We start from the raw sequence: 22,535 nt of genomic DNA on the forward strand, positions 1-22,535 counted from the left end.
CGCTGATATACTAAATGTATATGAGGGTAACACTGACATGTTTTGTTTTTTGCTGTTGGTTTAATATAAAAGATTGAGTAAAGTAAATAATGGATATCCCTACACTATGCATAATTTAATACAGATTGTATAAATTTAAATTGAAACTGACATTTCAAAACCAATAGACAGATGTCTGGCCCTTTACAGTGTTAAATGTGGTTCAGTTGTATCACTAAGGACACACATGGAGATACTGAATATATTACGCAAACGCAAAAATAGCAACTGGCTTAAAAAGAGCAGAATTATGAGGGCTGATGCTGCACATAAGTAGATGCAAAGCTTGGCTCCTTCCAAAGGTGATTTTCTTATTTTATTTAATTGGATAGAAACTGCTGAAGAGATGAGTCAAGGTCTTTTTTTACCACCATCACTAAGTGCAGGGTTGTCATCATCACGGCTGTTCAACGATAGAGTCAAAGAGAAATGATAAATGGAATTGGGTGTAAGCCACACAGGCTTCATAACAGGGGTTCAGTGCACACTAGCTGGAGCAGAACGAAGCCCCACACCTTCCTCAGTGCTCCAGTGGATTGGGACTCCCAATGCCGGTGCAAAGACTGTGGCATTTTCATCACTTCGTAAACTGGAGGTACAATGTGAGAAGAAATGTCTCTTTCTGCTTCTCGGAGAATAGAATACATGACCAAATTTCCCATTACCTCACTGCTGAGGCTAGGATAATATCCATAATCAATTACGATCCCTAAAATAATCCAGATTTTTCATTCTGCAAAGAAAAACCAAAATTACTTCTCAGGTTACAAGACGCAGTCATCCGAGAAATCGCACTTCTAGCTGTTATGTTACTGTTTGAGAAGCCTCAGAAAAAAACTAATGCATGTCAGATGGAAGATGTGGGAACTTGCTGCAGTAGCTATTGCTTATTAATCATCACTACATAGCTACGCCCCAGGGGAGGAAGAGAAATACAGTATATGGCAGAAACTACGCTTTTTGAGCTCTGCTACAGATTTGTGGTGCTGCTATGTTGTTGGAGGCTGTGGCGGGATTCATGTCTGTGTGTGGAGCCACTTCAAGTGATGTCACACCATCTATTGTCCTGTTCTCTGAGCACACTGTGTGTTCTTTGGGGCACAGACGGCGAGCAAAACGAGAGCTCAGAGTGGCTTTTTATGTATGGTTGTATAGTTGTGTGTCTTTTTGTGAGGATGCAATTAGAGATGGATGTGCCTGTCTATGTATATGAGACGAACGAAGCCTCTTTTGAGTTAACAGTCATTACCTGATCGACTTCTACATTATTCATGGAGACGTCGGCGCTTTGAGCAGCACCGTTACACTCTAAACGCCAGGTCACGTCTGAACAAGTGCGAGAGAGACTCGATCTCTGCTCCAGCCACAGGTGAAGAGAGATAAAGGACGGGAGAGAGGGAGCTCATTACTGTGTTGAAACAGACACCCTGGCCTGCAAATCAGAATCAGGCATTTTCGCTTAATCAAGACAAACTGCACTGCAGCGCTGTGATAACAATTCTCCATTGCTGCTGCTGCAAGAGCAAACACTGTGAGAGCACAAATGACTGGGAAGCAGCGCTCTGCGTTGATGACAGATGACTGTTGAGCTAACAAAGCATGAAATACAATTCTGTAACGCTAATAATAATAATAATAATGTGTACTTTTTTCTGTACAGTGCTATACAGTACATCCAAGTTTATCGCTTTTGTTTCCGCTGCAGTGTGATCATTACACACAGTTTGTGAGATTGTGTAAAATTTTAATATCCCCATGAATCAAGTTTTTTTTTTTTTTTTAATCAAAGGAACACGTACCATGGGATGTGGGAATTTCACATTGGCCTTGCAACACAGAGCCAAACGTATCCCCACTGCTGCCAAACGCATTTCAATTAGGGAGGAAAGACAGTGCCTGCAGTGCAACTTTTCGGTCTCTCCAAGGAGGCCAAGATATTGATTTAAACTTGTCTTCTGACACTCACAGGTTACTGTTACACCAGGAACATGATACGGACATGATACGTAAACAATTCAGCAGCAGATGCTATGTACTAGTTCTTTCTCTTTTATTCTTTTCATCCCTCCGAGTGTACCATGCTCCTCAAATCAATAGCAAAGCAGCACGTGAGGGGAAAATCTTATTCCCTCCTGAAACCCCCTGTCAATAAGAGCAAAATGAGATGAAACCACAAGCCTGCAATAATCTCTCCCTTTGAATAATACATTTGCAGACTCTGTCCCGGTTCTACCCTCTCCACTCCACTCTGCCCTCTTCGACAGACTCTCGCTCTCCTTCTCCTCAACCCATCATCCTCATCACATCCCCCTGAAATCCCTTCCATCTCTGCAACCTGCTCTGGTGATCTATATTCCCCTTTCAATCTCCCCTTCTTCTCAGTCCTGACTATGTCCTAAAGGAAAAGATGTTTCCTTTCCAGAGCGTGTTCATTCCTCCCTGTTTTTTTTTTCTTTCTTACTGTATTCTTCCTATGGGAAGAAAATCTACGCATTTGTGTGATTATCTCGCAATTTATGACAGAAAAATGAGAGACAATTACTATTCCCCCAGTTCAACTGTATCATGCTGATGATGAGAAACCTGCAGGAAATTTAAGCAACTAACACAGCTGCGACTCAAGAGACTGTCACTTTGGTGCATGTCAAGGTTTCAAATCTCCTCTGCCTAAACGCATGTCAGTTGAGATGGTTTATGAAAGCTTGAAAAATGTGGGTGCGTGTTCTGGCTCTATATACCGCTGACTCCTGTGGGACCAGCCATGTGCTTATGATTTGGCCCGTGAGTTTATGTTTTGCGGAAGATTTGAGTGACTCCATCAGGCACTATGGGTTTGCTCGGATCATACAGTACTGCATCTTGGTGTGGGTAAGGAAAGCAAAAGCCAGAGAGACGGAGACGGGAAACCGGGGACGGAGCTGGGAAATCTTACAATAACCGTTACAGTGGTATCATTTACTGCTCTGAAATTGGATAATACTCACATTGCACGCTAGTAAAGGCGTCAGCGCAGGAGCAAGACAACGAGGAGACAAAACAGCAAGTTCTTGCAGACGAAAACAAAATGCTAAGACACACACTGCATGAACAAATACATGCACACACAATTATATCCACATAAAAGCATGTCTTGTTGACAGGGCTGCAGGGAGGGGATAGAATAATGAGCAACTTTCTTCCTCATTTAAATTAACTCAGTGCAAATGATGATGGCATTTGTAAGGGAAGATGTTCATTTTTATAAATACCATTTCTCCATCATTCAATGTTAATGGAAAATCCAATTGCAGCTGCTAACAATATCTCCCAAATGCATATGTGAGTCTGAGGTGCAATGGGAGTCTGTCTGGGGGTTGATGACATGAAAACGTTTGAGACTCTCAGCCCTGCAGTTCATTCGGTTCAGTATTGCGTGTGCTGTGCTGTTTGTGTCTGTCAGTCAGCCTCCAGCTCCGACTCGTAGTGTGGGTTTAACCCGACACTGCCGTGGCCATGCTCCAAGGATAACGAGGTGCCTGAGGTTGGAGCGCAGCAGCCGAGAGGGGAGTGACATCACAGCCTGGCCTGTGGTCAGCCCAAAGACACATGGCAGTCGGCGAAAGAAAACTATTGGTAATGTCACATAGAGAGCGACGCTGTGTTCACCCACTGCTGAAGAACAGCTGGGAATGTTTACTTTACTACAATTGATACAAGGACAGATGTTTCATTGGGGCAAGACGCCTGCTGATGTTTTTCCACGTGTTGACAGTGAATGGTTCAACTGCGATGTTGAATTTTAAAGTTCTACTAGGAGATTGATGTAGATATTCATACACCTGAAACAAAAGTCTATCAACAAAAGGAATTAGCAATATATTTTTATCACGCGTTCAACAAGATTCAGCTGGTTGCAGCTTCTCATCTTTGAGAATTAGTTCCTTAACTTACTTTTCTTTCCAATATGTTACAAAATTGGCTATTATTGGGTCCAACACAAGCAATATTAAGCAAAATAAAGAAAATATTATGCAGATTCATCCACAACGAAAACAATAGTTGCAGCCACCTGAACCACCTGAGTGAAGTGGTTGGACATTTATATCCAAAAACCAATTTTTCACTCTCATAAGTGAATTAAGTCGATCATAAGTTTTTATGAGAATTGTGTTTAGACCAAAAGAGATAATTATACATTTGTTTTATACATGAGTTGTGGTACAGTATCTATCATTTTAGCTGTGGGGACTAATAAAGTCAATATGGTAGCTCTGGGGTAAGTTGAGCCACCTGTCCTATACTGTACACTTAATTAGTCTAGTTTTGGCTGGTAATGTCTTAATTATTAAATCAAGATTCCGGATGTTTATGATTACAGTAAGTAGCCTATGTTCCTGAAAACAAGCAAAGTTGTTTATGGTAAGCCAAGCTTTACTTTCTAAGAGAAAGATGAGGGATTCTTCCCAAGATGCCTCATAATCGCAAAACTGCCCAAAGCTCATCGAGTTGTTAGCTCAGCAGCAGTCCCAGCCGTTTGTGTTCACCTGCAACCTGACAGGTGGAATATTAAGTAAAGGGTGAGGTGGGGGATGGATGGATGGAAGGGAAGGAGGGGGTGGATCAACTTACCCTATACACAGGGTAAGTTATGCCACAAGACCACTTCACACTCATTCGGTTTGTTTGTAGGGATGCACAACATCATGAAATATATGCAGATATATATTAGTTCAAAACAGTCTTGATGTGGTGATCCTGAATGTGAAAAGCGGCTCATCTTACCCCGCTCTCACCAGTGTGTGTGTGTGTGTGTGTGTTTCTGCTTATTGGATCTAGAATGAAATGATCTGCAGTTTTAGGCTTTGACAGGTTTACTGAAAAGGAGATTGAGTATTTGAGAGGCGTACAGTCTGGTGGGGTCTCTGAAGCACTCCGCCTATCCTCACCCCCCACCCAGCACCCCTTAATGCTCCCCAAGTCACCAGCCTCACTCGTTTGCCTGTCAGCACACATCTGCTTCGTGTTACAGCCGGAGACTCTGCTGTCAATTCAATCAGCCTCTTTCTGTACAGGTCAAAGGAAAACGTACAGTACACATGCAGATATATAAAAACACAGGCTGATCTGAATTAGATGGCTGGACTCCAGTCAACTCAGAGTTTACATCATTAACCCACATCTAAGCTCATTGGGACAATTTCACGTCAACATTACTGCAGGTGCCGAACACATAGCATGTCCCTCCCTGTGGTATCTTAATTAGAATGGTGACATTTTAGAGATTGATCATGGAGTCCACACTGGAGTCTGCAAACAAGGAGTCAGTAAAATGAAAGAGATGCCACAAAATGTCAATATCCCGCTACTAAAAGGCTGTGGAATCCCAGAAGATCTAACAGAAAATATCATTACTTAAAGAGACGGAGGGACGGTTGGAGAGACATGACGCTCTGGAAGATGAAATGACCCGGCACAACTCCTTTCTGGGTTGTGCATTGGGAATTCTGACGCTCACCCAGATAAACACTTGGAAGTCTTTTCACTCATTGAACTAAACATTGCAAACAAATTAAAAACTCTCAGCAGAAGACAATCCTGGTAAAAAATTCATGCTTTGTTGTGGTGCGTCGTCACCGACAGTAAATCATTCAACCCCCTAAAGCAGATTGTCCCGCAATAACAGGATGAGTTTTGCTGCGAGCTCTGCTCTGTTTTTAATTATCCACACAACCAGCAGCAGATGTTTTGCCGACGCCGACGTGTCCACCTGTCATCCTCTTACACTTTCCAATAGTACTGTACTGTATGTCCGATTCTATCTAATAACCAACACGGCTTCAGTCTCTATTGTTAAATCTTGATAGTACAGTATCTGTAGTTCAGTGGCAACCGAGCCGGGCCTTAACTCACACATAGAGACAGTGAGAGCTTTGATTTAAGATTACAAAGGGTCCAATTAACAGGCTTCAGGAGGACGAGGTATGTGTCTGTAAATCTATCAGGCTCTCAGCTTTGTAATCCAAATAGAGCTGCACAAACATCAACAACGGGCATCTAATTACTTAATTACACAGTCTAAGAGTTTCTCAATAGGAATTCTTAAGGTGTCTTACACGCTCACTTCCTTTTATTCAGCTGGTGTAAATATCATTTTCTTTTCATTTCATTTCAGAAGAGGATACTAGCATCTATTAGGAGAAAATATTGATATTCAGATTGCATCCTGCACATGTCTGACTCTTCCTCATATATTCGGGAGATTAAGACAAACACAAGTCCTTATTTTCGGTAGCACAGTGTGTGTTTCTTCATATTTCTTTCAACTTCATTTAAATCTCCACGCCTGGCCAATCACAGAGGGTCTCCGGTGTGTGACAAACCAATGGGGTGTGGGGTAACTGAGTGCAGCAGCTGCATAGAGGCACTACATCAGCGGTGGTGACACGCTGGGCACTCTCATCCAATCACTGTCGCCCCTGCTGCGTTTGTTCGCAACCAATCATAAAAAAATGTCCCCGCTGTGTTTGACTCAGCCAATCACCTTGAGGCCCTGCTGCGTGATGAGAGCCAGGCCCAAACTGGACCGGAGGTCATCATGATTTACATCAGATCTAAAAAACTGCTAAATTATATCAAGTCTCAAAGTAATATTTGGGGGTACCCGTCTTGTATAACATACCTCAGTCTCTTGTAGTACTGCTTGACCTTATCCAGCGAGGCAGCATTGATTTGGGCCTGGTACTGCTCCACTGAAACATTGTCTCGATAGTAGTACCCCTCCATACTCTCCAGTGCTAGAGTGAAAAAAGTGAAAGAAAGTGTTAAAAGCACTGCCACTGTTTTTTGTTTTTTACGATCATCTATAAAGTGGCTTTTATCTCCATGCTGACATGTTCCTGAAGTGTGCTGACTGTACCTTGTGTGAATAGCACCGGGTAGATCTTAATGCCTCCTCCACTTTTCAGCCTGTGAGGCAGCTGGGAGAAGAAGAAACTCTCCAGGTAGAAGCAAACCTTCAGGGCCTGGCGGGTGCCCTCCACCTGGTACGAAATGGGCATGTCTGTCACAGAGGAGGAAGAGCCGAGATGTGATTCAGAGTCGAAAGCTTTCCTTAATATGATAGACTTCATAAGTGCCACTGGAGAGGATGTGATGATGCTTCTCCCTCCACTGAAGCCACCATCACATGTCGGCTATAAGAGTCAGATTACATACTGGCAACCAGCGGCTCCCCTTCAAACTGCTGGAAGTAGAATGTGACCTTCTCCAGGTCAATGAGAGCCACCTGAGTGTCCTCCAACGTGGCCTGTTCATCAGTCTGGAGAGAGAGAGAAAGAGAGTGTACTGATCAGAAAGCAGTGGTGGAAGAAGTACTGGATTAGAAAGCCTTTAGTGGTTTGAGAGGAAGTTGCCCAAAACTGATTAACTCTAAGTGACATCACTTTGAACCAAGTCTCATACATGTTCTGAAATGGAAACATGGCAGAAATAATTAAAGTTAACTGGCCTCATCTTGAGCCAACTGACTTGATGCTACATTAGCATAACACATGGGAGTCTACAGGCAAACTGCTGGTGTTCTTACTGCATTGCAGGCACCAGATTATGGCAACAAGCATAAGGTGAAATAAAGCACCTTGTGATGATGACACATCCACTTACAAGACTTTTCATTTTGGGCTTCCTTTTAATTCATAACTCCTGTGTATATACCGGTAGTCACAATGTTTGTTTGTTTTTACAAGAACACGCAAATTCCGTCATTCAAAATTTTACTGAAGTGAAAGTACAGACATATTGTACGCATAATCTGACACATAGCTCACATTGCTACATCACCACCTCTATTGTTATGCTGTAATTTCTTTAGTTACTGATGTAAGAATTCCTGAATGAGGTCGGCGCCATATGTGCTGTCAATTAGTGTTCATACTAAGAAATCAAAAGCTCCTTGGCAGTTTGAAAACCTTCCTCTTCTCACAAGCCTACAACCTCCCCTATCCCTAACCAACTCACCCCTTTTCCCTCTATACTCTCCTACCAACCCCTCGCATCCCCTCTAACCGTTGTTGTACCTGTGTTGTCTTTTGCTTGTCCCCTTTGTCTCTCACTACCCTTCTTATTTCTCTGTAAGCATCTTTGGGTTATTGAAAAGCGCTATACAAATTGAATGAATTATTATTATTAATTATTAATAATGTTTGTAAGTATTCAAAGTCGATGTAGAGCTCCTTCCTACAGTACAACCCAGTTTTGGACAAAAACATTGTGAGTGGTTCTCATGTTCTGTAAGAGCAACTCTTACTTAAAAGACAGGCTTTGATGGTTTAGGATCAGGCTGCCCTGTTATTGATGATCTAGAGTTTAAACATTAATCCTTCATGACCACCTTAGTGAAGTGGTGTTGTCATATTGCCACCATTCTTATTCATTTATACCTGAGCACTGAATAATTTGAATGTCTGTGTGTGATCAAATTCTCAGTACCTACTCCACACAACCCCTCCTGAACTCAAAAACAGTATTGTACATGCTCATGTGCTTATCCGCGGAGTCTGCTTATGCTGACGCACATGACAGTGTGTGTGTGTGTGTGTGTGTGTGTGTGTGTCTGTGTCTTTTTCTGTTCTTGTGTTTTCTTTAGCTTGTTTGTGTTTGTTTATATCTATGAAGGTCTGTACGCGTGCGTACGTGCATATGTTTCCTTTTCAAACATCCACTCAGCATCCTCACACACACAACCAAGCACATCTGCTCGTGGCCACAAAGATAGCAGCTCGAATATTTTGGATTGTGACGCTCTGCACTCCTGCATCACCCCCCCTCCCTTTTTCTTCTCTTTCTTCCTCTCTCTATCCACCACATGCAGACGGATAAACGCAGCAGTGGTGGAAGAGGATTAAGGTCTTTTTTTTTTTTAAAGGACACATTTGAGATGGTCCAACATGAGAAAGAGGAGTACCTGCTGCGCTGCCAAGTGACGCCTGCTGTGTGTGGGCAGGTTTATCTCAAAGGGCGTCATATAAACACACACCCCTGACACACACACACACACAGATTCAGTTTACACAAAATCACAAACACACACACACACCAACAGCATCCAACGCTCATCTTGTGCTGCCTTTCATGTCGTGCCCTAAAAAGGAGCGTGCTTGGATTTCACTGGAATCACCTGCAGGGACTGAAACCCTGTTTTGCTCCACAGGGACACTTGAGCGGGAAATCTCTCCAGACAGAAAGAGAGCGAGAGACACCGTAAGATACAGAGAGAGACAGACAGAGGGAGAGAGAGAGAGAGACAGAGAGACAGAGAGAGAGAGAGAGACGGCATGGCAGCAGGAAGACAGAAATGTGAACAATGTCTGGGGATGTGACGCAAGCCTCACAGCCCTAAATCCTAAATAAAAAGTCATCTAAAATACACTTTTATAATTCCCAGTGACAGAAGACAGAAATAGAATCTTAATCAAATGGTCTCATCCTAAAAAAATTTCTATGTTGTTCATGATGCAAAATGCAGAAAAGAAACAAAAAGTAAGTGAGGTAAAGACGACTTTTAAAGAAAAATGTGAACAGTCCTTCAGCTACTCAAAGTTAAGTTTCAGATTTTAAAGACATCTTTAAAATTCTTATTGGAGGGAAAGGTTAAGAAGGACCTCAGTGAGGTCACAATGTGGGCTTAGCTCACATTCAGCCATCCACAGCTCATGATGAACTCTCTCTGAATGGTCTCTTTCCATCGGACTCACTTTAATTCAATAGACCTGCCTGACATCAAATAAGGCAAGTGGGGAAGTTTCATGTATATATATATACCGTATATATATGTTTTAGATACATGTTGAGTAGCACACATTTATCATTACATTTGTCAATTTGTCACAATAATGGCAAAACTGAACAACTTTAGATTAAAAGTTTTGATGTTTGTCTGAATTGCTTCAGGTCAAATTTATGAGATTGACTCATAAGTTCGGGTATCACTTTGTACAGAAAGCACAGCTAGACCAAGACTGAAATATTTATATTGAGTTTGTGTGTGTGTGTATTTTTGGTTTTCCAGACAACAGTTCCTTCAGCAGCAGCAACAACCCACAGGATGGTGAAACTGTCTGTTACTGAATAACACCGGGGGGGTCGGCTGCGGCTGCTCTGGTCTCTGCACATCAGCAACACACCTCAGTGATTCAGACCACATTCATGCACGGTGGCTGTGTGCACACTCAGCCTTAAACTCAGCACATTTCAGTAGATCTCTCTCAGTGGCCGCTGTGCAGCCTGGATGTGTCATCATGATTGATTATCTATTCAAAATTCAAACATGCAAATAGGTAGATCGCATCTCATTTGTGTGCCTGTAGCTCACCAATACACACTATACTCACAGAGCGGAGGAATAATGTTGGATGCTGTGAATCATATACTTTGATATCGGATCATGATCATTTGTTATTGTGAATGACAAAATAATAGTAGTAGTATAAGGGTGGTCAGTTTATAGCAAATGTATGTGTGTACATAGACAACAACTCCTGTTTTGAGAGTGTCTGTTTGAGCAGATTAACTGAGAGCTGAGGCTGGTCTGGCGCTCACCAGATTTGGAGAGAGGAGGGACTGGAAGTGGAAGAGCAGCCCAGCGCTGGCTATCTGCTCCAGCCAACGGCGGCTGGCTTCCTGAGCCTCCAGACAGTCCTGGGGGTCCGAGCTGTCCTGTTCTGGCTCCCTGCTTACATTGTGGAACTGGAAGTAGACAAAACAAACAGTGAGCTGAGTTTTTTTCTTCTTCTTTAAGTGTCATGGTATTTTTTTTTAATTTATTTTACAGACCTGGTTGAGGACGGCTAGGAGGTGCTCCGAAAATGCACACACAGCTGCAACTAGAGACTGACAGAACACCATATCCCGGCGCAACTGAATCTCTGAGTCTAGAGGGAAAAGAAAAGGATATGAGGCCAAGAGGAAAGTCATGACATAAAAGAGGTAAAGTACAAACAGCAAAAGTAAGAGGGAGGAAGAAGTGAGTGGTTTGAGCCTTTTAGGTAACTGCACAGACTCAGTTCTATGGCAACCTCTGAGCTTCCAGTGAGGTGACAAAAAGCCCTGGCTGCCTTTTTTCTAATCTGCAGGGTATTCAATATTGTATCAGAAAAATGAGAGCAAATGACAGGAGCACCCAAGTGGAAAATAATTGGCTGCCATAATTTCCTGAGAAATAGCCCCCCTGAAAAAGTTCTGCACTCCACTGAGTTAAAAATGAGTTCATGAACCCCTCGCGAATGAATAATGTGTCATAAGGAATGACCACACAGTCTTTGACACTATTAACCAGTCAAACATCACCTGCCAAACACGGCTACCTTTTTTTTTTTTTTTTTACTTTTCCTTATTACAGTTTCAAGTTCCAGGATGTAGGTAAAGGGACTTTAGACTTCATTTCATCAGTGTAGTTTCTCTTAAGGTGTTGGCACTTTATATGTGCTGTGAGCCTACTGTAGCGTATAGGTTTTTATTCAAAGAGAAGTTTATTACAGTTATGGGAGTCGTATCATATATCTTATACACTACTGCTGTTTTTCAAGCTTTATTTGTCATTATTTAAGATAGAGGTAACAGGTAAACCCATAGAATTAGATTTTTCCCTTTTTCTAGCTAATTACATGATACATGTGGTTTTCTAGCAGAAACGCAAAGTTTTCTTCTTTTGCTACTGTTTATGTATCACTAAATCTATTGGTGTGTATTTACAAAATTGGTGTCTGGCCTTTATTGAGCTCGAACTATACTTTTGTGTTTGTAAGTGTTGTAATGCTTCTTTGTGCCTGTAAAAATAATGTGCAGTACAAATGTCTGCTGAATATTTTATCATCGGCTGATAACTTGATTCATAAAAACTCTGCCTTTATGATTTCCATTTCCACTTTATTTTCATTCTTGTTCTTTCATTTATCTTTACTTGTTGTTTTTTGTGCCTGTGTGATTTCATTTTAACTGAGCAAACAGTGTGGCTCACCACTGCAGGATGTTATGACTCTAGAAAAATATGTTTTATTCCTTTTTGTGCGTGTGCGTGTGTTTGTGTAAAATGCACTCCCTACAGTTAAAAATTGATGTTGGTGCTGTACTCTGTGTTTCTGTTTCTGTGCAGAGAAGGGAACAAACCTGTGTACTGTAGTAAGACCAAAAGCAGCCTTGTCTTCACCTCTGAAACAAACAAATACAAGAAAATCCAGTGAGGCAGCGAACAGCCTTATATCAACTCCCGAAGAGCGTCTCTCCTCGACTGCAGCAGGATGACCTATACTATAAACTCGACCCCTTAAAGTCATAAATAGGACGGTGTTGTATAACTCTTCTGCCCCATCCCAGCTCCACAGCTGTTTATCTTCACATATAAGAACAAAAAAAAACACACACACAGCATCATAAAAACCAGCCAAAGGCAAAGATAATAACATAAATCCACATTTGTTTATAGTCATATCAGAGCCGCGGGTAGCTTGGCAGGACACTGCACTGCATGAAAAAGCCATCATGGGGAGAGGTAGAAAAAAAAACATGGTGTACACAGGCCAAACTGCACATTAATATCAGCTCTGATTATTTGTACTCGCTCAGTCATGACCGCCAGCTCACCTTTCCCAGGAGTGTCATGTGGCCGGTTCTGGGTCCGGGCTGTTTGTATCTGTATATACGTTTGACTGTGGTAGCCTAGTGTGTTCATTTCTACATATATATAGTATGTCTGTATGTGTCAGTTTATTCAATCTGTGTGCCAACAAACGCAAACCCACACTCTCCCACTGGGTATACATATGAGGCTGGACTCCCTATCTAGATTGAAGAAAAAAAACATGAAGGGAATCTGACACAGTGCAGCTCCTTAATTCTTTCAGTTTGTGGTGTTCAGCTCCAACTCTGTGGCTCTAATTGATGTATCCCAGGATGGTTTAAGGGTTTAAAGTTTCAAGAGAGCAGCACAGTTAGTGGTCTGGGACTCGCTGTACATACACAACTGTAACAGAGGTTATTATTGTATCTAATAAATATGATGAGGTGCGGTGGAGAATTGGTCAATTTAATGTACTTTACCGCCCGGGCAAGCCATGCTGTTCCACAATAAATATTGGATGTGACTGTGTGGGCAAGCTTTAGGGTCTAAGTCTGACACGGTGAAAGCAGCATTTGTGTGTGTGTGCATGTGTGTGTGTTTTAGCCATGTATGGAATGACTCAGGTGCACGCTGACCTTCTACATATTTAGCGATGGTTTGTGTGAGGGTCTGGACGCTGCTGGGAAGGTTCCAAGGATCCTGTTTGACGTGGAGACGCAGCTTCTTGGTGCAGTTCACCTTGGGCTCCATTTCCTGCTGAAATTCTGACACACACAAACACACACACACACAGAATGAGCAAAGACCTAGCGCTGGGATATATTTTGATCAATCAATCATAAAGCCTCTTGCAACACAAAGACGGATTTTATTATTTAATTGAGCACCCTGGGGCATTTTCCTTTATCATCTTCACATCCAAAACACAAGTCAGTTTAATTCACAGATGTTTATTGCCATCATAAAATTTCCATTACTTTGCTACGGCAGTTAGAGAACATCAAACTCGTTCAAAGTACAACACATTTAGAAGATTGATGATTCAGTCAGCAAAGATTATTCACTAAAAAGGCAATCAGGAAAGATATCTGATACTAATCAAATTATTATACTCTTCTTTGTTGTTATTTTCCATCCCTCATGAACCATCTCCATTCATGCTTTTCTTTATGACCTGCTCTAAATCTGTCTCCTTAACATCAGTCTCATTGTCTTTTTCTTTCCATGTCACCATCTCCCTGTCTTATATATTTCTATTTCTGAGAAACATAATAGGTCCTCTGGTCACATCAGCCCCTCAGACCAGATCATCAGTGTCCGGCTGGCTGCAATCTTCTACATCTTTTCGTTATTTTGTCTTTGCAGTGACAAAACACGAGTGTAAAACCCCCTCAATCTGATGTAACCCTTCTCCAAACTAGACAGAACAAAGTTTACTCTGGAGACAGGGGAGCAGATCTGTGATAGAAAGGTGGCTGTTTAACAGAGTGTGTGTGTTTGTGTGTGTGTGAGTAAGAGATCGGATGCAGGAATGCTCCACTTGTGCGATAATCCTGTTTGCTGTGTTATCAACCACACACATTACTGGAGTTGAGATGGATCAGCTCTGATCAAGGCCTTCACATCCCTCCTGAGGGCATTCACACACTCACACACACACACACAAATACACACACAAAACACAAGCGGACCTAGTTTCAATTCTAGCATATCCACACTCACTTGAGGACAGCCTGACAGAAGCGGGGTCTCTGTGTGCCAAATGGGTGGGTAATGTTTGGGGGCTTTACTTATCAAAGCGCACAGAGTAACTGTGTAATCTGCTCTTTAGCTTTTAGTCACCACACTCTATTAAAGTCAATTTCAAGGACATAAAAAAGCAAACTTTTTTCATATCACAGCTTGTAAAAAGCCTCACATGGCACAGCACAGGCCATATGGGCACAAAACATAGTTATCATCATCACACAGTCTGGGAACCAAGCTTGCATCACTTGCATAAGAAAAAGAAAGAAAGAAAACAGTTGTTGCTTTTGAGCCGAGTTTTCTTCTATCTTATCTTCAAAATGGGCTGAGTCGTCTGCACAGAGTTCCACGGATCATGAAAGGGCACCGTGAGCTAGTTTGTATTTGTAGCGGGAAGTGATAAGAATAAATTTAGCTCCTTCCAGCAACATTTCCTACATTTTCCTGTGAGAGATAAAAATGTAACAATAGCCGCTGTGGTTAACACCAAGGCCAAGAGGAGGTCAGGTGGCAAATAAACACGTGGTGAAAAAAAAAGAAGAAAAATAATCAGATAACACACAAGCTACAGGGTCAGTTTTTCCATTGACTGGTAAGTGGCACTGCAATAACTGTAGAACTGGAGATGAGTGGTGCTGTTTTAAGTGTTTCAGAGAGAAGAGCACTGGAATAGCTGAAGTAGGGTGGGGAAGAAGTGGATAAGAAAATGGCTGGGAATATTTTTTTTTTAGGTGCTGGAATCCACCTACAGCACCACGACCCCCCTCCCCCCCATGTCTCTACAGTCACATCTGTGCTCACAGTCATTACACAACAGGAAGCTGCAGCCCCTATGTGCAGGCGGCTGCGTCATTTTCATCACACGCTCTGTTTTCTCTCAGCGTTGTGCTTGTTCAGCTCGGGAGTTTCTCCAATATTATCTTTCTTCTCTGGGTCCCACTGTGCAGCCCAGCGAGACCCGGGGACAGCATCAGCATAAACACTGACAGGATATCTGCACATGGGTTGGGTATCAAAAATGTAACAAACTGAGGCAAGAAACTTGTATGTATGTATATATGTATGTATGTACGTAAGTATGTATGTATGTATGTAAGTATAATATGTATCCGATGCACACAGGATATCGTATCCATGTAGGGCATTAATGCAATTGCGTCTTTTGTTTCTTTACGTCAGTTTTGATTGTTTGTTTTCCTTATTTTTCCACGTTTTCTTTTTCTTTCAACACATCTTATTGAAAACTCAATAAAAAACAATTTGAAATAAAATAACACTGACAGGAAAGTCATATTGCTGCACCAGACAGTGAGACATCGTGACATAAACCACATGAAATAAAATTTGTGTTTTTCTTGCTTTAATGGCTCAACTAGAAGATGCACTGTGTTGTAAGATGCCGACACGGACCCGGTGTTTTACCTTGTAATCCTCTTCCAGGTGTGAAGCACTTGGTTTGCTCAAAGGCGCGGGCCACCACTGCTCCTCTCAGCAGGCTGGTGATTGAGTCCACCTGAAGAAAAGCACAAAGGTTAAATCACGGCACTTGCTCAACACAGTTTTCTCACAATCGGGCCAAGATCAAAAAGCATGTTCAAAAATCTGCTGCCCAAACACAACCAGCACCTGTTTCTCTCACTCTCTCTGTCCCCACATATTCACATAATTTCAACAGTGAACACAGTTTGCTGTGTGGTATGTAAACAAAACCGGGGAAACTGCTCCACAATAAAACAAATGACAGGAAGCAGCTCAGAAGTGCAGAGACAGCAAAATATAGTTTTTCTGCTTTTCTACTGTCGATGGAGATATCCTCATAAAATTCCTTGTGGATGGTTTGAGTGTAAATCAGATATGGTCAACCTTTGCTTTGAATTTTTCATCCTGAGCACACAAAAAAAATACTGTCACTCACACTGACAATCACTGTTTTCCTTTTATAAACACAGACCTAAATAAAACTTTAACCTTTAAAAATACTGTATTACATTGGACATGAAAAGTCAAAGCCGTTTTGTTTGAAATGATCTTGGTTTAATTATAATGATGTAAAACATTTTACCTAAGCGTATGAAGGTAAACAACTAATTAAACCAGTGCCATCTGTGATCTATCACGCAGTCCAGCACAATCACTGACCCTAACCTTCACAAGATAACAAAAGTTCAATTTATTCCTTGGTAGGGGAATCAAAACACTGTTTATCTGTGAGATGTTCAGGGACAAGAAGAGCTTTTTAAAAGTCAGAGATAGTGAGGGAGTCAGTGTTTCCACTAAATAGCCCCATCAGTCACATCTGTCCAGCTGCTACTGACCCACCTGACTAAACAGATGCTCCAGGAAGCTGTGAAGTCTCTTCTGCTTATCATGGGACAGCCACACACTGGAGGGCATCTCGTCTCCTATGGAGGGATGGATACAGTTCATCAGCAAATGTACTGTATCAGTCTCATGCACAATTACAGTGTGTTGCCTTGACTGCAAACACATTTAATTAACTTTCCTTCAAATGTCAATGCTCTTAGGTCTTCAGGTAAAGGAAAAAAAAGATGTGAAATGTGTGTCCGCCTGTGTGTGCGACATCCTAACAGACAGTGGGAGAGGATATTTGACAGGATATACAGCTGTGTAACACGTTAATGACTAATCCAGCTGAGGCATGTGGCCAAACGCCTGTCACATCCAATTAGATTCAACTTCAGGCATTTTTGTTCTCGCCTTACAGAGGTGTAACCACTCAGTCAGATTGTGATCATGACCTCTCACTTATGGGACTATTTTGCAACAATGTGGTTGAATAGGGTTATGGATTATTGTACCCATCTGTGTACTGAATGTAGCCATATATTGTATAAACATAATTAAGGGTAAATAACCTGCAAAAAAATGTGTGTGTTGCATTCATGTACCTGAGTCCATCTCGTCACTGTGAACATAGGAGCTACAGTGGCTGCTGCAGATGCTGGTGAAGGAGGCAATTGAGTTTCTGTTGCTGTTACAGTCACTGATGAAAAAAGGGGACAACAGGTTATGACACAACTTACTCCCACTGTGACCATTTAATAAAACAGAGTATTGAATCGTCCCTGACAGTCAGCATCATATGCAGTATGTAACCACCTTTAGCTCCAGTTCTACCTGTATGAGTCTCTGTTGCTGATTGTGTCATGTCCAGAGTCCTCCTGCTCGTCCCCTGCCACATTAAAACACACTTTCTTCCCGTTGCGCTCCCCCTTCTCCCCCTCGCTCTCTGCAGAAATGTAACTTTCCGGGGTCCTCGCCTCGGACGCTGGCGGGTGGGTGATGGACGACAGAATGCTGAAGAGGGGGAAAGAAAGAGGTAGAAAGAGAGACAGGAGGGATTACATAAAGCAGCGACAGCATTCATCCAACACCAACACTGAAGACAGCATGATAACGACAACATCTTTGATCTGACTAATGCTTCACAGGAAGGTATGTACGTATGTCTCCCGGCACAGTAACATTGTGAATTGCACATGCAGTATGTATATGTACAGTCAGTGCCTTCATGTGCGTAGGCTGGTGTGTGGGCTCCAACAGCTGACCGAGGGGGCCAAACAAAACCCCAACCTGTTTGTGCTCGGCTTCCGCACCAACAGCTTCAGACGATCAGGGATCCGCGTCATGTTATTAGGTCAAAACGTGCAGCGCAGAGCAGCTGTGTCAACACGCTGCAACTCGGCTGCAAAGATCAGCTCCCCTCTCGCTGGTTCCTGCTTGTGTCTGTGTTCTATCAGGCGGCTATCAGAGGAGCAGGAAGAGGCCGGCCAGGATATTTTCACAGTTGCAGCAACACATGGTGGCATTTAAAGCCATATTCCAATAAATGCTAGGCTCGGACTTTTTTTGATCTCTCCCCACGCACACACTCTGACACGCGATGTCTGTTTACATTTCAGGCTCATTTTAATTTGTGTCCGCTTACATTTTCCATTGTGTCATAACATTGGCCTTAAGGACGTTTCAAAGTGGAGGCAGAGGGGAGGGGCCCGCTGGAGGCCACTCATACTTTGCGTGAAATAAACAACCTGTCTCCCTCGTGTTGCCCAAATGCATCTGAGATTTTTATGCCTCATTATGATTTTAAACACCTCTCAATCCCCCACTCCCCCAACCGTTCCTCTCTCTCCATCGGCCCCCTTTCCACCCATTCACAGGCCGACTGGGCCACAGAGATGCCCTCATTATGGTCCACTCCAGGAGCCGCTACAATGCCCCTGCAAAGGAGAGAGGCATTCCATCACTATGGAGAAGCTCTCCAGGCTCTGTGATTGGCTATGGGTTAATAAAGAAGTGAGCGCAGTTTGGGGCCTTTGGGGTGCAAACGAACGGAGAGAGCAAAAGAGGATAACAATGACCGGATCAGGGAAGGGGCTTTAACAAAGAGAGAGAGAAAGGGGAAAAAACAGGAGGCAAGAGAACGAGAGCAGGCCAAAGTACACCGGTTCTTATTCCAAGCAATCAGAAAGATCTCTTAATCTCTCACAGGAAGCTCTTTAACCCACTTCGACACATTAAACCATTAGACGTCAATCGCCTTCATTGCATCTGTAAGTGCATCTGCATTACAAAGCTTCGCATCAGGCAGCTTCACAGCAGGGCATTTGCATAATTCTTTAATCTATAGTGAGGTAAATAAAGTGGAGAACCCAACAGCTGAGAAACCACTGGCAGCCGCCGGGATGCTATTAATGATGCACGCTGAATAAGGAAAAGATATGAAAAAGTAGGAGGGAAGTAGGGAGGAAAGAGAGAGAAGGGGGGGAGGTGTGCGTTGTTGGGTATTTGATCCAGGAAGGGAGGAGGTCTTGATATAAAAGCACATCACCGGGCACGTCCACACACAGCTGTGACCCCTCGTCTGTGGCCTCCGAGACAAAGGTTCACAGGTCGCTGCCTCAAAATGGATTCCTCTGGAATCGGCCAAGAAATTATGCAACATCATTCCACCTCCAGTTGTTTTCTTTTCCTAAATTACTTGAGGATATTTCTAATCTTCTATGAATGTACTGCACACTTCCTCCCTGAACTCCGGGTTGTGACCGAGTGGGTTGGGAGGTGACGGTGGAGGGGAAGGGGGGGGATGGTGGTGTTTAAATAAAAAAAAAAAACATACAAAAGAGCTCTTATAAATATGGCTGCTGCAGTTCATTATTACATCATTATGAACTAGCACTGTCAAAGTCAGACACACCCAGCACGGAAAGAGAAAGAGACACAGAGAGTGAAGGATGTCTGTGACTCCGTGTGCAGACAGTGTGCAGAGGAAATAAGACGGAACAAAGAGGAACTAAGGGAGCACAGAGAGAGGAGGGTGGAGTGTGGGAACAATAAAAAAGTAGTAGTGACCCTCTGCCACCAGAGAACAGCTTAACACACAGAACTAATCGGATGGAGAAGAGCTCAGGAGGATTCAACACACCCATACCGGTCAGAGCAATGCCATCCAGCCTAGCAGCCTGCTGCTACTGTAGCTCCACGCTCACCAGCTCATTCTGGACCGTGCACCAGTGTACACAACACATGTGCACGTCTGAGCAGCTAACGGACGGTAAAGGTCATCGTCCTCCTCCAACAGACGTGTCTCGCGCCATTTGGATGCGCGTGGATGCAGCGACGCTAATTGGCAGTGACGGGAGCAAGACAAAAAATTTGTCCAGACCGAGTCATTAAGCATCCTGCTTGGACTCCACTCATTATTACCGCGGTCAGGTGACAGATCCGCTCCATCTTGAGACTTTTAATGTCATTCCCTGAATGCTGGCGCCACAGCTGAGGAGACTTCTAATGACTTAATCAATCAAATGATCATCTGAAGAGTCATAACACACACACATTCATTCTAATCAGTCAGATGTCCATAGATTATTAACAGCTACTGGAGGGGTGAGGCTTTGTTTCTTGTGGTGTGTTTATGTTGTGTTCAGGTACGCTTCTGTCAACTCCACTTGAACATATCGGTGGTCTATTGTTAGTGAATGGCATTTCCAGAGGGCACCTGGCCTAGTGACACGCCCTCTACTTCATTGAGGCTGTATTTCCTGTTTGGGGATGGGGGAGGCAGGAATGGTGTAGTGTTTCCCATTTCCTTTCCGTTGCCTCGTGTGCCTCCAGACAATGAACCCACCGACCATGCTGAACAGAGAAGGGGCCAGGCAGGAAACACTGATCTAAGACACACACATACACACACACACACACACACACACACACAGGTGCGAGAATAATGACCAAAATGTATGCCCGCCAAGTGCCAGATGCAGTACACTGACCACGCAGGCTGCTAAAGTTACTGCTTGTTATATGAGGCAATCTGGTTTCACAGGACATTTCAAATCAAGTCAAACAGAATCAGTGGCAGGATATCGCTCGCCATCATAAACAGAAAGTGATCTGAAGTGTTTCTGAAAATATCAATTTCACTCTTTGTTTTGCTGTGGGGGGGAAAGTGTTAGAAAAGATGAATCTCAAGCTCCAGTTAATGAAACACAACACCGTCTCACATGGGAATGATTTGCAGGGATTTTTGCAAATGAGAAACGAGTAAACAATTGCATCTCTACATGCATGCAACGTGTGTACCGTTATTCACATGTAGCCACTCACTCGTGAATATGGGCGCCGTGTGTCTCCATCTCCTTGACAACAGTGGTGAGTTTGTAGAGCAGTTTCTGGTAAGCGTCGAGGGTGAGCAGGTCGTCCTCTCTGAGCAAAAAGCGAAGGCCGTGTCCCTCGGTCCTGCCCAGGCTGTGACCCGACGGTGCAGCCATAGTGGTGATGGTGTGCTGGACATTAACCATGGGGTTCAGTTTACCTGAGGGGATGTAAGCAATGCACGCCAGGAAAAAAAAACAACACGGGTAAGAAAGTGTGGAATTTAAAACAGGTGCAGATGAATATGGAAAATTACTCCACGGAGCAAATGCTTGTTATGCAACCTCCCTCCTCTTCTGAACTCACCCTGCTCAGCACTGCTGCGTCCTCCCTTCTCCAGCGTGTTCTTCCTGTTGTCCAGCTGCACACCAAAGGCACTGCCCAGGGAGGTGGTGGTTTTGGGGTAGGAGACCTCCATCACGTTAATATGGCAGTTTGTGGGGCAGAAGTCGCTGCTGTGGAGGGGGGACACCTTGGCTTTGGCCTGCTTAAAGGTGGGCCATGCTCTGTTCTTCAGTACCCTGGCAAACTGATAAAGACAGAAATACGCCACCTGAGCATCAACAGCTTCAAGGCTAACTGGAGGCTACAGTGAGTCGCTATCGGAAAACGAGGTTGGACAGGTTGGAGCTAGCAGGTTAGCGTGCTAATGCCAACAGAAGAAAAGTGTCTGTGCAAATTTTTGCCTAATTGTCCAGGTCAAAGGCATCTCTAGGCATTTGAATCAAGTCAAATTGACTTAGTTTTTGTCTTTGAAGACATCCTTTATCCAAGTAGCTTCATCAGTGTGACTAGCCAGCGTAGTCTACACGAACTGACGACGCCACTTGGACAAGGGGCGAAACGTCTTCAAAGACAAAAACTACATCCAGAGAAGGGTTTCTACACCCTAGAAACCTAGAAAAGCTATGATAGGCATGAGTTAGCACTGACGTTGCTTTCCACCACTGGAGACAGGTGTTGCCAAGTGAAGAAATTAAGTTTGATGCAAAGCTCAGAAATCTTCTCTAAGCTGGAAAATAAACAGCTGCTAATGTCATTAGAAAAAAGCTGCTTTAATGCTGTACTAGCAACACTTTGCACTACAATTGCAGTGGGTGGCCAACATAAGATATTACTGGTTAATAAACAATAGTGATCAATGATGGGGAACTGTGTATGAATATAATCGTACATAAAGAGGACAGAGTATCTGTCAACCCAGTCTACTGTTTTGTGTTACACATATGACAGCAGGCGGTGGAAGATATGCATAAATATTCATTACTGAATATATTTGACATCCCTCCTTTTTATGTGGCAGCTCAAATATTTAACCCAATCAAAGAGCGAAGACAGACATATAACATCATCATTGCTCACATATGTGACGAACTCCAGACCCTGACATAACCATTTATCACTGAAATGGATATGAATTGAATTAAACATGATGCATAGCAGCTCATATCATCATGTATTAAGACAATATGATGGAAAT

General features: G+C 43.1%; 1 protein-coding gene across 1 annotated transcript in view; it reads right to left on the reverse strand.

Moving 5' to 3' along the window:
* The window catches only part of prex2 (phosphatidylinositol-3,4,5-trisphosphate-dependent Rac exchange factor 2), an 89,995-nt gene that overhangs the window by 13,360 nt on the left and 54,100 nt on the right, over positions 1-22,535 (reverse strand). Inside the window, exons 24-36 of the mRNA XM_083995650.1 lie at positions 21,362-21,584; positions 21,008-21,215; positions 17,516-17,695; positions 17,287-17,381; positions 16,697-16,779; positions 15,800-15,890; positions 13,267-13,395; positions 12,181-12,222; positions 10,849-10,946; positions 10,615-10,761; positions 7,234-7,336; positions 6,935-7,078; positions 6,698-6,812 (exon numbers count right to left, since the gene is read on the reverse strand). Coding sequence (XP_083851776.1) covers positions 6,698-6,812; positions 6,935-7,078; positions 7,234-7,336; positions 10,615-10,761; positions 10,849-10,946; positions 12,181-12,222; positions 13,267-13,395; positions 15,800-15,890; positions 16,697-16,779; positions 17,287-17,381; positions 17,516-17,695; positions 21,008-21,215; positions 21,362-21,584 — 1,658 coding nt within the window. The remainder of the gene's footprint in view (positions 1-6,697; positions 6,813-6,934; positions 7,079-7,233; positions 7,337-10,614; positions 10,762-10,848; positions 10,947-12,180; positions 12,223-13,266; positions 13,396-15,799; positions 15,891-16,696; positions 16,780-17,286; positions 17,382-17,515; positions 17,696-21,007; positions 21,216-21,361; positions 21,585-22,535) is intronic.

The sequence above is a fragment of the Trachurus trachurus genome (assembly GCF_905171665.1).
Source record: "Trachurus trachurus genome assembly, chromosome: 20".
Classification (NCBI taxonomy): Eukaryota; Metazoa; Chordata; class Actinopteri; order Carangiformes; family Carangidae; genus Trachurus; species Trachurus trachurus.